Raw genomic sequence first — 14529 nt, 5'->3', positions numbered from 1 at the left:
TGAAATTTTAATTGAGTTATTGGTAGTAGCATTAACTTAAGTTTGAGTGTCAAATAAAATTAAGTTATTGATTAGTGACTTCCACGATTACATTTCACAAACACTTTAAATTGTTATATAATGAAAAAAAAAAAGAAAATCAGAAACCATTAGGGAGTTCAAGTGAGTAGTCCACTAATAATAATAAAATAGTTTGATTAAAAAAATCAAGTACTGATCATTATTTTGTGAAGACGACTTTTGTAGAGAAGTCTATGTCAACTTGCTAGATCTATCGATCGACCAACTTCCTCTTCTAAGAGATTATTATCTAACAACAATATTCTACCATATATGATAATGATATGAGACTAGAAAACAACATTATTCAATTATATTTAGATGTAGTATATTTGTGAAAATCTTTACTTTTCAACAACCATATTCTACCATATATGATAATGCTAGTGTTACAAGACAAGTATCTTAAGAATTGTTCTTGGATAGGAATTGATGTTGTGAGAGACCATAATCGATGTGTGATATTTTGTAACTTATTTGAAAGGTAAAGACCTGATCGAGAATCACCACAAGAATCAAAGGCCAATACAGTCCAGAGTAGATCAAGGAGTCGACGACAAACTCGATCCCAAGATTGCACACAAGGAAAAACACATTACGTGAGAAAAGAACACCTCGATATAAATATCGATACGAGAAAAAAAGTATGAGTAACTTTTATAGTTACCAATCAGAAAGTATCTCCCCAAGTCGATCAGTGAGAAATTACATTCGATGCCAAAACATAAATAATTAGTCCGATTTGCGAGACCATATAAATCGAATGTGTTTAATCTGTACTAGCAAATAAACCGAAAGCACCAAATCTCAAAAGAGATTGAATAGAAATGCTCAACGTGTAAATGGAAAAACATATATTGTTCTGAAATACAAAAAAAATATTATTAGTGTTTAGTATTTTTTTTTTCATATCATACTGTTATTTGTGTAATTATGTATCGAGTTATATATAACTTACAAAAAAAATAAATTTTAAAAATTAACTAATCAGAGAACACTATAGTCTCCAATAGCAATTCTTTTATTTAGGTAACAAAAGATTTTGGATAAAAGGCTGGGTCAGGTTAGGTGTTCCGCAGCATGAATCCACGTGATGCCACTACAGCATGACACGTAGACTGGCTTACGTGTCATCAAGACCCTAAGACTAAACCTCAGAAAAAACCTAATAATGGTCTTCTTCTTCCTCTGTTACTTGTGATTACTGCTACAGTAAGCTTCAGTAATGGCGATCTACAGGTCACTCAAGGCTCTAATTGCGAACCCTAAAAATTCCAGAAGCTTCGTCACAGCCACAACCTTCTCCATCTCAGCTCCACCGTACACCCCTCTAGCCAATCCCTTAATCCACCCTCTATTTCGCTTCCCTTCTCAGTCTTCTGCTAGATTCCTCTCTCCGTTTTCCAATTGGATTATTCCATTTCAGGGACCTCTTTTCATCTCATCCTCGCAGCCATGGAAGCTTTCTCAGTCCGCAACTCCTCTCTACCTCCGCGGAAACGCCGTCGTTCGACGCAAAATCGAAGCCTTGAATTTCCACCTTCTTCGGCGGAGACCCAATTTTCCGCTCAAATTGGACTTCGCTTCGGTGCCTTCCGACTGGACCGTGACGAATGCGGTTGACTCGAGCCAGTGGACCGGCGGTTTCGTGAATTGGCCCAACGTGATCTCCATGAGTCGGTTAATTTCCGGCCCTGTACTTGGATGGTATTGTTCATTCTTCATGACTAAGTCAATACAAAGATTTTGTTTGATTTTGTGAGAATTGTAATTGACAGTGTTATGCAGGATGATTATGAATGAATGGTACTCTTCAGCAATGGTGGGTTTAGCAATTTCTGGAGCAACTGACTGGGTATGGATGCAATGTAGTTTAGTCTCACATTCATAATGATAACGAACAAAGCTTCTCATACTCCTTCTCGTATCGTGTAGCTAGATGGGTACATGGCTAGAAAGATGGGGATCAATTCTGTTGTTGGTTCATATCTTGATCCATTAGCTGACAAGGTAAATGATAGTAAAGCTTAATCCTTTTTTCTTTTCTATTTTTTGGGTGTAATTCTATGTCTGTAACCTTTGCTCAATTTATAAGTATACTTAGTGCTTCGATTTTTATGTTTCATTAATTAATCAATTTTTCCATGATATACAGGTTCTTATTGGATCTGTTGCTTTGGCTATGGTACACCAGGATCTTCTTCACCGTAAGTGGTTTGGTTTGAGTTTCTCGTGTGTTATTGGTTATTTTGTGTTTGCATATAATGTATTCATATCAGCTGAAATGTGCCAACAAGTCTTAATGTGAGAATTAACTGAGTCTTTCATTTTCGTACAAATTCAATAAAAATTGACATTATCTAACTTTGTTTATGAAGCTGGACTTGTTGGACTCGTTGTTTTTCGAGATGTTGGACTCGTAGGTGGTGCTGTGTACCAACGAGCCAGTAGCTTAGGCTGGGAGGTGATTATGCAAAATTTAAACTAGTTATAATAGACTTCTTTCTCCCACTCTCATTGGCATCTTCAAGCTAAAAACTGGATTGTGCATTGTTAAATTCTTGCAGTGGAAAAGCTGGTTTGATTTTTTCAACCTGGATGGGACCCAACCTCAGAAGGTGGAGCCACTTTTTATTAGCAAGGTACGCTTTGTTCTTTTCCCAGTTCCTGATCTTATTATGCAGTTTCTTGGGATTACTGATATCTTGATTTACTTTTATAATCCTCAACACTGTTTATCCCTAGAATTATGAGAAGGTTACTATTGTTGGAATGAGATGTAAGAGTTCTTGCATATAAAACTGAAAAATACCATGCTTGGTGACAGCTCAACACGGTCTTCCAGTTGATTTTAGTTGCTGGGGCACTTCTTCAACCAGATTTTGGAACGCAGGAAACTCAGATTTATATCACATACTTGAGGTGAGTTGTGGCCACTTTTCTTTTTGAAACTTTTTTGATGTATTTTTATGAGAGTCAGTCCACTAAGTTGCCCAAAATTGGTGCAGTTGGCTGGTGGCGTCAACAACTGTTGGTTCAACCGCCGCATATGGAGCACAATTCATGAGGAAAAGATCAGCATTGAAAACTTAGTTTAAAATGTACAGTGGACGAAATGCATTGACCACGGCAACATTGAGTTTATGGTATCTATGAATTTGAGGTCATTGAGCAAGATAAAGACGCTGGGAATCCAAGTTGGCTCATTGCATATCAATCAAATAATTACCACTCTGAGATGGCATGGTTTGATACGAGAAAGTTGATTGGTGGCATTAACAAACGCAAGCAAAACAATGTTTTAGGCTTCAGCCTTGTAAAGCAGGAAAGATATCTGTAGGGAAAATAATTACAAAAGAAAATGTATACCAGTTTCAAGTCTAATAATGTATTATGTGTACTATGTTTTTTCTGTCACAACTAAACATGGCAAAAGAATTTGGGGTTACACAGTTTTGGATTTCTCATGAATTGCCAACTTTGCACTAAAGATAACAAAAACTGGTAAATAAAGATTCTCCAATGTCGTAGGAATGGAAAGTTCAACAGGTAATCGACATGGTAAATTGATAATTCCATATAACGTTTCTACGCAAAAATTGAATAAAATAAATAAATGATCTTATTCAGTTTTCATTGCATGATTCATAGCAAAAGAACATTCTGAATCCCTCTTCTCAATTTTCATTGCATGATTCATTTATTTTCACCAGGCGAAATATAAAGAACTCACTGCAAAATACACAAATTCCTCTCTTTTAGGAGAAATAAAAACAGAAAATATCTTCTCATTGATGGTAAGCAAATGTTCATGCACAACTCATTCTACCAAATCTAATCTAACCATGAATGTGTTTCTCTTGTTTCATAAGAGCATCCCTCTCCTCAAAATTGCAACTTTCATGGTTTCGCCAAAACTAATAAGACGAATTACATGTAAACACAATATCTTCTTCATCTTCATTGAGGCAAGCCAGCTTCTATTTCATCCCACAAATCTACTTTCACTCTAACATTTTCCTTGATTTGGGAAATAAGCTCCTTTGCCTCTGCTACTTTCGAAACACTCACAAGTCCATCCACGAGTGACTTCATAGTCGTGAAATTAGGAACCCATTTCTTAGCAATACTCTCCTTCGAAATCTCCAATGCATTATCAAAGTCCTTGCCTTGACACATGAAATAAACCAGTGTGAAATAGCAGTTACTATCAGGTTGGCAACCTTTGAAAGTCATCTCCCTAAACAAACTTTTGGCTTCAACTAATTTCCCTGCTTTGCAAAACCCATGAATCAAATGGCTATAAGTGACTGAATTAGGCTTGATTCCCCTTGATACCATACCATCCAACAAAGCTTTGGCCTCATCCACTTTCTTCAATTTACACAAACTATGGATCCTAATGTTGTAAGTACTCACCCCTAAACGTAATCCATACTTCTCCATCAATGTCAAGACTTTCCCCACTTCCTCAAACCGTTCTTCAGAGTAAAACCCAGATAACAAGCACCCAAAAGTAGTCGCATCCGGCTTCACACCCTTCCTATCCATCTCCGCCAATATCGAGTACGCCGAGCTAGTCGAACCCGACTCAGAAAACGCCTGGATCACCCTGTTGTAAGTATCCAGATTCGGTACGATCCCGTAAGCCTTCGGGAACTCGACGAAAACGCGACTAACCTCTTTGTAATCCTTGGCGAGAATGCAAGCGAAAATCAAAGAGTTCAAAATCCTAACTGAAGGAACAACGCCAAGTTCATTGCATTGCTTGAATGTTTGAATAGCCTGATCGATCATCTTGGCCTGACCATACAGAACCATAGCGTGTGAAATAAATCGCTCAGTTTTGAGGTCGGGACGGGACTTGAGGTCGTCGAGGAACTCGCGGATGATCTCAAAGTGATTCGATTCCGAGAGCTTGGTTATGGCGACTGAGAGAGTGATCCGGTCGAGTGGGGCCTCGGGTGTTAGCGATGCAGCCTTACAAATCTCTACGATCCGACTAGGGTTCTTCTCGAACTTGATGAGGTTTAGAGCCGCCCTAGTTTTTTCTTTTGCGGAGAGTGTTTTGCTCGAGTCTGGAGATAACACAGTAGAAAACCGGCGGAGGGAAAAGGAAGCTTGACGGAGACGAGATATGAGAGACATGGTTATGGTAAGTTGGTCTGAGAGTCTGAAACTCAAGACTCAGAAGAAATGGAGGAAAGTTTGGGAAGCTAGGGTTTTGCAAACAGAAAAAAGGAAGAAGAAGAAAAATAGTGTAAGGAAAATGACTGCGGGTTTATGGGTTTTAGGGTGTCAGTTTTGATCAAGTACTGCTAAGTGACGTGTCACTCTATCAACCGTTGATATTTTTTTACATAAAAAAAAATACCAAGGTAGGGGATTGAACCCGACGTGAATCGAACACGCAACCTTCTGATCTGGAGTCAGACGCGCTACCATTGCGCCACGGATCCTTGGTGATATTGTATTATTCAAAATAATATATATTATTTAATAATAAAAATTCAAAATTGAAGTATTTAACATTTGAGTTCTTGAGTTCTTCTACATTTGATTAGTTTTAAGAGAGAAAGAAAATCTGGATTGATGTTAATTATTGGAAATGGTTAATGAATTCCGTTGAAAAAAAAGGTTAATATTGGATATATAACCAAATATATTAATCCTTCCTATTAATATACCTCTTTAATATGAAAAGTGAAAACCCATAATACGGAATAATTGCATTATAATTAATCAAAACACTACCCTTTTATTTATTTGCTGCCCAAAAAAAAACTTTTTATTTGACCAATAGATTAATGTATACATCAATGTCATGTGTGATGTGTGTGGTTCATGACTTCATGTTAACCTATATTTTAACATGAAGAAAAGAGAAGAAAAACGTCAGATACTCATTATTTATGCTTAATATATATACGTGTTGTCAATAATTGAAATAAAGCAAAGCAATATATTTCCTCTCCAAAGTCTAATTTTGATAAGATCAACATAAAATGAGGCTGGAGTCTCATTAATGCCCATTAATTAACTCTGAAATATACACTTGAGACCTCTTTCAAAAGCAATTGTTCACAAGTTTAATTACAAAGAAAAATTGTCTTTAAAGTGCACATTTTACCTCTTTATTATTTCATGAATTTACCCAAAAATTTCAGAGGGGCGGAGTTAATATATAGGTCGTGCTTTTTCTTTCTTTGATAGAATAACAGGTTATATATGCTTTGCTATTTCAAATTTATGTCACTTTCTTTCTTTGTGGTGCTTGTCTAATTTTTGCTTACTATTTCAATGACTCACAACAAAGTAGGCCGGAATTTGAGTATGTCATTTGCATTATGAGGTAAGTTTTTTGAGGCCAAAAATTGCTAGCTTGCACTTGTTGGTGATTGTCAATAATTTTGCATTGGGTTAATTAATTATTTATGTGTGTTTCTAGATTTACGATATTGTATTGAGAGATTTTTGTGTAAATTAAACTAAAAGAATCTTTATTTTTTAGAACAAAAGATAAGAAAGAATTATATTGATTCTGTAGTGGGATTGTTTTGACATACATTATTATGGTTATTTTGTGAAAAAGAGATTTATCTGTTACTATTTTGTATGTAAAAAGCTGTAAGTTATGTCCTTAGATTGGAGTATTGGACAGTGGACTGTCCCTGTTGATTATGGACGTCTCCAATCCACAGTGACTTGGTCACTTTGTGTAAAATGCGATTTTGAGGTGGTGCTGACTATTCTCTGGTCTATATATATATATAGGGATATGATTTTGTCCCGTGATTGTACTTTCACGGAATGTATTCCGTGATGTACGACAGCCGTCAGATGAGGGACTTATTTGATCTGACGGTTGAGATTGATCTAGGGGTAATTAGGGTTAAAAAGTAGAAACATACCCTGACACTCATTTAATGTACCCCGAGACCCATCTAATGTACCACGGAATACATTCTGTGAAAGTACATCACGGGACAAAATCGTATCCCTATATATATATATTTATATATTTATTATTCAGCATAATTAATATAAGTGCACTGAACCAGCAAAAATGTTTCTTGACATTGTTGTTTCCTACTTAATTAGAAGAGTTTCTTTTTGTTTTTAATGAAAATTAGAAGAGTAAAATAAGGTTAAGGTTAAATGTTTGAATTTGCAATTCCAAGTTGATCATATTAGTAGTCCATAACAAATTTTCAAATAAAATTCTGCATCTTGCTTCTTTCCATTAATTCTATTTTTTTTTTTTTTTGAATGATATTGGATATTTAGTATATTAAACAAGCACAGATCTTTTCTGTATAGTTTTAAAGGACACTCGTTGTTCACGTAATTTAATTTAAATTAGTACAATAATTTTTTCAATATAAATCATGAGAACAATTTTTTTAGAAAACTTTTTTTGTTTAATTTTTTTTTTTTTTATGATCGCGTACATTGTAGTTATATATGACTACTTGTAAATTTTTAAAAAAATTTAAATAATTTAGCATGCCAAAATTAAGATTCACATCGTTACTTACCACGCATGTAATAAAAAAACAGTCGTGCATACAACAAAATACCTAAATTTTATTTTCGACATTGTAAATTGTTATTCGTGTTTTCGGAATAGGGACAAGCGGCAAAATATACAAGATGGTGATCTGAATAATTATCGCTTAAGTCTCTTTAATTGTAGAAGGTCCATGAAGGACTAAGCTAACCTGAAAGGCAACCGCCCAGGCCCCGGAAGCCTTCTCAGCTTTTCGGGACCGGAGAAGGACTAAATCCATTAAGTCCAGAAAAAGATACTTGGGAGCTATTTGAAGAGTATAAAATGGATGTTGTGTGCACGGGAATACAGGAAGCCTACTACGAAGTGGTAGTCGGGCATCCCCTCGACGCGTTTACCTTTCTAACACAGGATCAGATCTTATCTCATGTGTCAGACCATGGTAGTGCGCGCACCTCTTCAGAATATTGTTTTGTCCTACGGCTCCTCTGAGCACTTAGTTTGCCAGGCGTGACTTTTGCCCGACACGTGCCTTGCATAACAATTATCCCAATTGTACAGAACCGTCTCCCAACGAGAGGAAACCTTTTAAGGGACCCAATAGTGGATAGACTTTTTATAAATACTCTAACTGGGTTATGGATATGCCCGGAGTCGAACTTTAACCTACATAAACCCTTTCGTTTCTTTATAAACGGGAATAAAAAAAATAATCAAAGTTTTGTCAAAATATCTTCTAAATTTTCTTCTTCTTCAAGAGAAATTTAAAGGAGCAGAGTTATGGTTTTATTTTATAAATATTACATGTAATACATTTAAGCAGCTTATAAAGCTAATATAATGACTCATTGACTATAAATAATTAACGCTTGAACTATATAAATTTAATCGTCTCAATTATTTAATAATTATTTAATTTTTGAAGTTTTCGCTTAATTAGTTTATGAAAATTTCAGTAAACATAAATTATTTATAATTTTTTAAAAAGATTTAAATAAATGTATATAATTATGAAAAAAAAATAAACTAAAAAGGAAGATGCCAAAATAGGTAAGAATGTTACCAAAATGGTGTAGTGAATCATAAAGTTTTACTAGTTATAATGCTGGCCACTATATAGTAATAGTAGAGTAAAGTAGATCATACATTTTAGTTACAACTGCTACAAGAACAAATTCGTTTTCTAGTTGAATTGGATTTTTCAGAAAATATATCTTCATATATTAAAAGTGCTTATCTAACGACATTTCTTGATTTAACAGAATATACTTAAAAATAAAAGAATATTCTGTTAAATTTAACGATTAGGTTTGATCTCCTGTTAACAAATAAACCCAATAATTAAACTAAAAAATTAAACAATCTTTTAAATATTAATAATCTCTTTTTAAATTAAAAAAATCATCTTAACCACATATCTCTCTAACAAACCTATCTTGGGAGAATATTAATAATTTTTTTCATTTATTTTTTTTTAAAAAAAATCTTTATATATTAAAGTTAACCTCACGTTATCTAATGTTTTCTCCGATAAAAGATAAGTGTATACCACTTATCTTTGCAGGTGATTGCGCAGATATACCACTTCTGTCATTGACCCACTTTTTAGCTTTATAAATGGAGATGTTCATATAATATTAACACTTTACAGAATATTTATAGATATAAACTTACATTACAATGTTATGTTAAAAAAAGAACTAAATAGAATAATATACTACTCCAATAATAAATTTATTTACAATTTTATAATTACACGAATATTATTTTTAATATATTATTAAATAATCTTTCAAATACAAATATTTAATTTTTTTAAACAAAAAATTTGTAATCTTTAAAAATAAAATAAATTCAAAATCTTAAAAAGACCAAAATCTTAAATGAAACTAGCAATACGTGGCTCGACACGTACATTCACCTAGTTAACTAAAAAGTATAAAGATTAAAGAGCAGGACAGGTCATCAAGTGGAGAAAGTTCTAGCCGACTTCCTCGGCTGAGTGGGCCCATTCGGAGCCCACAAGCGAATCTCCCATCGAATCTTCTCTAGTCACACAAGAAAGCCACTACCCAATTAATGTTTCAAATAACCCTCATATTTCTCACTCTTATTTTCTTCCCCAATTTTATCAAAATCATTTTACTTGCTATAATATGTATTTTGTTTAATTTAATGGTAGCAAAGCAGCCAATAGATAATATATAAGGTGGTTTGGGAATTTGGGGAAAGACAAGACAAGGAAAGTAGTTGGGGAATTACGCCTAGCTACAAACACCATTAAAATTATATAAATAAAGAGCATTCTTATTAGGTACCATTTTTTCGACATATCACTTGTGATTGATTAGTGATACTTCCTAAAATTTATTATATTAAACTATGTAGGACTCGATACTTAGTTAAACTAATAGTGATACTAACACACAGGAAGATGCTAGACATGCTCTTTAACATTTCTCATAAATAAATTTCAAGTTATAAAATAAAAGAGAATACATATACTTTATACTATTAAATATCATGCAGGCGTGACAATAGTAAGATCAAGCAGTAAAGTAAGTTTATTACACATCTCTCTCATGGCATGTTTACTAATAAGTAATGGGAATCAATAGTAAGGTAATCATTCTCTTACATTTATTTACTTGCATTATTAAAATTAGGAAATGGAGAAGTTGATTAAATATGAGAGAAAAGAAAGGGAGAACTTCCCCCACCAATTTTGTAAGGAATGCCATTAAGGGTAATGGATTTTTATTATTTTTATTTTATTTTTTAATATTAAATATATAATGACAATTTTGTCCTTTAAAATATGTCTTGCAAAATAACTACCATATAACTCAAAAGGGCAATTTAGTCAATTTAAGCATTCCGATTACTGTTGTTAAATTTATAATCACTACGCAAGTATACGCAATCAGGTAGTACACTCACACAGGTGAGGTCGAACCACATGGAATTGGACTAATTACTACTAAATTATACTATTGATTCTATCTGGTAAAAGAATACTTTTTATGAATTAAATAAAACAATTCAGAAAATTAAAACTAACAAAAGGAAGATTAATCAAGATAAGAAAATAGGGAGACGAATCCTGTTGTTAAGTTACCAATGTTAATGTTTAAATGCTATCCTTCTCTTGAAGTGAATGACAGATTATGAATTAACCTAGCTCTTTTCAGATCTTCTAGGTTCTAAATCTCATGCTCTCTAATTAATCTCTTAATTAAACCAACATGAAATCAGCATTAAGCAATAATCTAAATGTCACAAAGGCTATGTAAATACTTTCGTTTCACATCAAAACCTAGACTATCCAATTTTAGCATTCTCAATTCTCACTTTTCAGATTTTGAATTGAGATCATAAAACATGTAAAAGGTGATCAATCTTGCACATGGAAATTAAACACAAATATGAATAGTATTCACGCAATCGAGAGATGGAGGAATGGCAATTAATCATTAACTAGGAAAAACTTAAACAACATTCATCATTCTCCCTAAATAGGAGTTTAGTTCAAAACATCCATAATCAAATCCATAATTAACATTGAAATAGAAAAGAACATAGAAAAATTAAAGAGAAGAGAAAGAACTAGTTGAAGCAATTGATCCGGGTCGCCACAAGCCGCTCTTCTAGCCTCCTTCTTTGTTTCTAGGGTTCCAATTCTGAAAAAATCCCTAATTTTCACGAACCCTCACTATTTAAACCAATTCTCATCTTTAAAATTCGTGAAATTACGAAACTGCCCAAAAATCCCGTCACTGGGGTCCCCGTCGCGACTGGCAAAGCCCCCGTCGCGACGGGGTTAAACTTAGAAACTTCGAGATCCTCTCTGCCAGTTCCCGTCGCGATCGGCATGTTCCCGGGGCCGCGATCGGCATGTTCCCGATCGCGGCCGCGCATGTTCCGATCACGGCCCAGGAACGAGGGCACGGCACAACTTTGGTTTTTCTTCTCGATTCTTTCACCACTTTTCCTCAATTCTTGTACATACTTTCTTTAAACACCCAAGGACCTGAAACAAAAGAATCAAGCGTAATATAGCCCTAAAACTAGAAACAAAGAGTGAAAACTAACCGAAAATATGACCCGAAACTTAGACTAATTTTAGCCTAACAAATTCCCCCAAACTAGATTCTTACTCGCCCCCGAGTAAGGGAAAAAAACTAACTACGCTGTCAGATAATCACTATGCTGCTGACTCATGCTCTGTTTTCTTCCTTGCATAAACTAGAATTTCGATCCTACTAACTCTAACAATTAACTCAGATGCTCAATTTATAACACTATGTACAACTGCAAAAATTTATTCAAATGTGAAACATTGCTATAAAAGTTTTACTCTTTCCAACAGTTCCACAGCCCGATAATTCATAAGCTTGCATGCTTACCTTTCTCCACTAATGTTGACAGTATTCTTTGGAATCATTAGGTCTTTTCAAGGCTTTGGGTAATATGGCTCAGATATTCAGGGATAGGCAAAAGACAATTTTGGCTCAAGATATCATAAGCACACAAACAGAACCCACAAGCTTCTTACTTTTCTTTTTTCTAAGATCCCATAATATTCCCGAATTTACCAAGATTGATAGAAGACATCTCTATTATTTTTCAACATCACTGAAAAAAAAATTCTCTTTTTTTTTTCACACATATTTTTACTTTTTATTGTGTTTTTTTTTTCATCATATTCCATTTTTTTTCAGTGACATTGAATTACACAATTTTTTTTTTCTTCTCAATCTTACAAGTTTTTCTCCCTCTCACTATTTCCTCACACTAAATGTTTATCCTCCCCCAAACTAATTATGTAGCTTATGATATCATGGATAAAATGGTGAAGAAAAATTAATAGTGTGGTTGCAATTTTTTTTTTTAAATCGATGGGTGAAAAACTTAAGGGGATTAGGCTCAAAAGGTTAACTAGGGATACACATTATTACGGTAGGCTTGAAAGGCTCAAACTATCCAACAAATGCCTAAGTCATATTCCAATTGAACACTATCAATGATTTCGTCTCAAAAGAGTAAACATGCAAGTTCTAAGCTATCCTGTCAATCTTACCACAAACTATAGTAAAACAATTATAACAATTTTCACAGATTGAGTATTTGTAGATAAACACAGGTTTCTAAGCATCCAAACTAATCCAAAGAGTTAACAGAATCAAGCACACAGTTATTTTACAATTTCAGATCACGTCACACTAATCAGCAGCACACAATTATCTTTTAGCTTATTGCCATCCTTAACTAAAACAGAAAAAAAAACTAACACAGAAAATTAAAGTGCAGAAAATAAAATTTTTAAATCTCTCCCCCCAAACTAAATATGACATTGTCCCCAATGTGTTAAAATAAAATTGTGGTTGAGAGATACTTACCTGCGCGCCACATCAACAAGCGGTTGACGCCCGTAATAAGCGTCATGCAAGAAAACTTGAAAAGTATTGTTATACTTGCCTTCAAGCTTGGCAAGCGATGAGTTTGAACAAAAGTCAGCACCAACAACATAAGACTTTGGATGATGTGCTTGGGGAGAAGCCTTTGGTAACTCGAAGAGAATACAATATGGAGAATGCGACATTAGTGGAAAATAAGGGTCCATTGGTGGTTCATAATATAGTGGTGTTGACAACCTCAAATCAACAACTACAAGTGATTCTTCTACCACCAATGGCACCTCTTTCTTGCTTTTCTCAAATAACCTCTCAATTGGCTGTTCAGTTTCCTCATGACCATCCACATCCTTGACTGTGATTTGATCTTCAATAATTTCATCATTGAGGATGGATGTTTCTTCATTCACCAAATTGAGTTCATCATTTGTTGAGCAAGCTTCCAATGTATCCAAATTTTCAACCACTTCAAAGGATTCTTTCTCTTCAATTCTAGGCTCAGTCTCTTCTATGTATTCATCTGATGGTGCTTCTACTATATTCAAACTACTCTCATAACTTTTGTTATTTGAGTTATTATCCTTAAAACTCCCTGAATCCTGCGCCATTAAATTATCACATAGAGCTTTTACCATGTCCGCCAAGCGATTAATCTCTTTTGGAAGTGATAGTAGATCCTCCTCTTCTGCAATTGGTTGGGGTGAGTTTGGACAATAAGGAGGGTATTGATGACTCCAACCTTGAAGTGATGGATTCCAATGCCAATCATAATCAAAATCTGACATATCATTCAACAGATTTATTGTTTCATGGCCTCTCCTTAACAAAGGCTCTCCAGTAACCTCTGCTCCATAATCCACCCAAATTTTTGTTTCATCATCAAGTCCATTATAAAAGAGCCACGTAAAACATCCACTTGAAAAAGTGGGATAACATCTCTCTCCAAGCTCTTTAAATCTCCTCCAAGCAGAATAGAATGGTTCATTGTGTTGTTGAGCAAAATCCTCAAGATATAGCATCTGGATTTATCTTGCAGGTCAAACTCATAAGTACAACATTAGTAAAATAAAAAAAACAATAAAACTAAATTAGTAATTAAAAGATAAAAATTTGAAACAACAAAATTAATACTAAAACTAAAAAGAAAAACCAAATTAGGACAAAATTTAATTTTTAATAATATTACAAAATTTAATCTAAAAGAAACAGATTAGAAATAAGCAAAAAGAATTAACCAAAGTAGAAGTTAGTATAATTTTATGTAATATCAATCTTTATACAATTCCCCGGCAACGGCGCCAAAAACTTGTTGTTAAATTTATAATCACTACGCAAGTATACGCAATCAGGTAGTACACTCACACAGGTGAGGTCGAACCACATGGAATTGGACTAATTACTACTAAATTATACTATTGATTCTATCTGGTAAAAGAATACTTTTTATGAATTAAATAAAACAATTCAGAAAATTAAAACTAACAAAAGGAAGATTAATCAAGATAAGAAAATAGGGAGACGAATCCTGTTGTTAAGTTACCAATG

At 34.0% G+C, this 14529-nt stretch overlaps 2 protein-coding genes and 1 non-coding gene across 4 annotated transcripts; 1 reads left to right on the top strand and 2 right to left on the bottom strand.

Moving 5' to 3' along the window:
• Positions 1-1121: 1121 nt before the first annotated feature.
• Positions 1122-3508, top strand: LOC115707788 (cardiolipin synthase (CMP-forming), mitochondrial). 2 transcript variants are annotated; one of them, XM_030635856.2, is made up of 8 exons: positions 1122-1767; positions 1849-1915; positions 1996-2070; positions 2216-2267; positions 2439-2524; positions 2628-2702; positions 2888-2982; positions 3069-3508. In XM_030635856.2, the coding sequence occupies exons 1-8, from the start codon at positions 1286-1288 to the stop codon at positions 3151-3153; spliced, it is 1017 nt and encodes a 338-aa protein (XP_030491716.2). In that variant the 5' UTR covers positions 1122-1285; the 3' UTR covers positions 3154-3508. The 2 variants fall into 2 exon arrangements, with proteins under 2 accessions (XP_030491716.2, XP_060973269.1); XM_061117286.1 differs by lacking the exon at positions 3069-3508 and having other exon boundaries at positions 1140-1767; positions 2806-2940.
• A 151-nt stretch (positions 3509-3659) lies between these two features.
• Positions 3660-5338, bottom strand: LOC115707787 (small ribosomal subunit protein mS86 (rPPR1)). The gene has a single exon (XM_030635855.2). The coding sequence runs from the start codon at positions 5206-5208 to the stop codon at positions 4021-4023; it is 1188 nt and encodes a 395-aa protein (XP_030491715.2). The 5' UTR covers positions 5209-5338; the 3' UTR covers positions 3660-4020.
• A 109-nt stretch (positions 5339-5447) lies between these two features.
• On the bottom strand, positions 5448-5519 carry TRNAW-CCA (transfer RNA tryptophan (anticodon CCA)). Its single transcript has one exon. It is a non-coding gene; the product is annotated as a tRNA-Trp (tRNA).
• Positions 5520-14529: the final 9010 nt, after the last annotated feature.

This window comes from Cannabis sativa, chromosome 1 (genome assembly GCF_029168945.1).
Source record: "Cannabis sativa cultivar Pink pepper isolate KNU-18-1 chromosome 1, ASM2916894v1, whole genome shotgun sequence".
NCBI lineage: Eukaryota > Viridiplantae > Streptophyta > Magnoliopsida > Rosales > Cannabaceae > Cannabis > Cannabis sativa.
This window is presented reverse-complemented; position numbering and strand designations above follow the sequence as displayed.

Excerpts from the sequence above, each read along its gene's own strand:
- LOC115707788 (XM_030635856.2), top strand. The coding sequence starts at position 1,286 with ATGGCGATCTACAGGTCACTCAAGGCTCTAATTGCGAACCCTAAAAAT. Across the intron at positions 2,071-2,215 it reads TTGATCCATTAGCTGACAAG|GTTCTTATTGGATCTGTTGC; the intron begins GTAAATGATAGT and ends CATGATATACAG. Across the intron at positions 2,983-3,068 it reads ATTTATATCACATACTTGAG|TTGGCTGGTGGCGTCAACAA; the intron begins GTGAGTTGTGGC and ends AAATTGGTGCAG.
- LOC115707787 (XM_030635855.2), bottom strand. The coding sequence starts at position 5,208 with ATGTCTCTCATATCTCGTCTCCGTCAAGCTTCCTTTTCCCTCCGCCGG.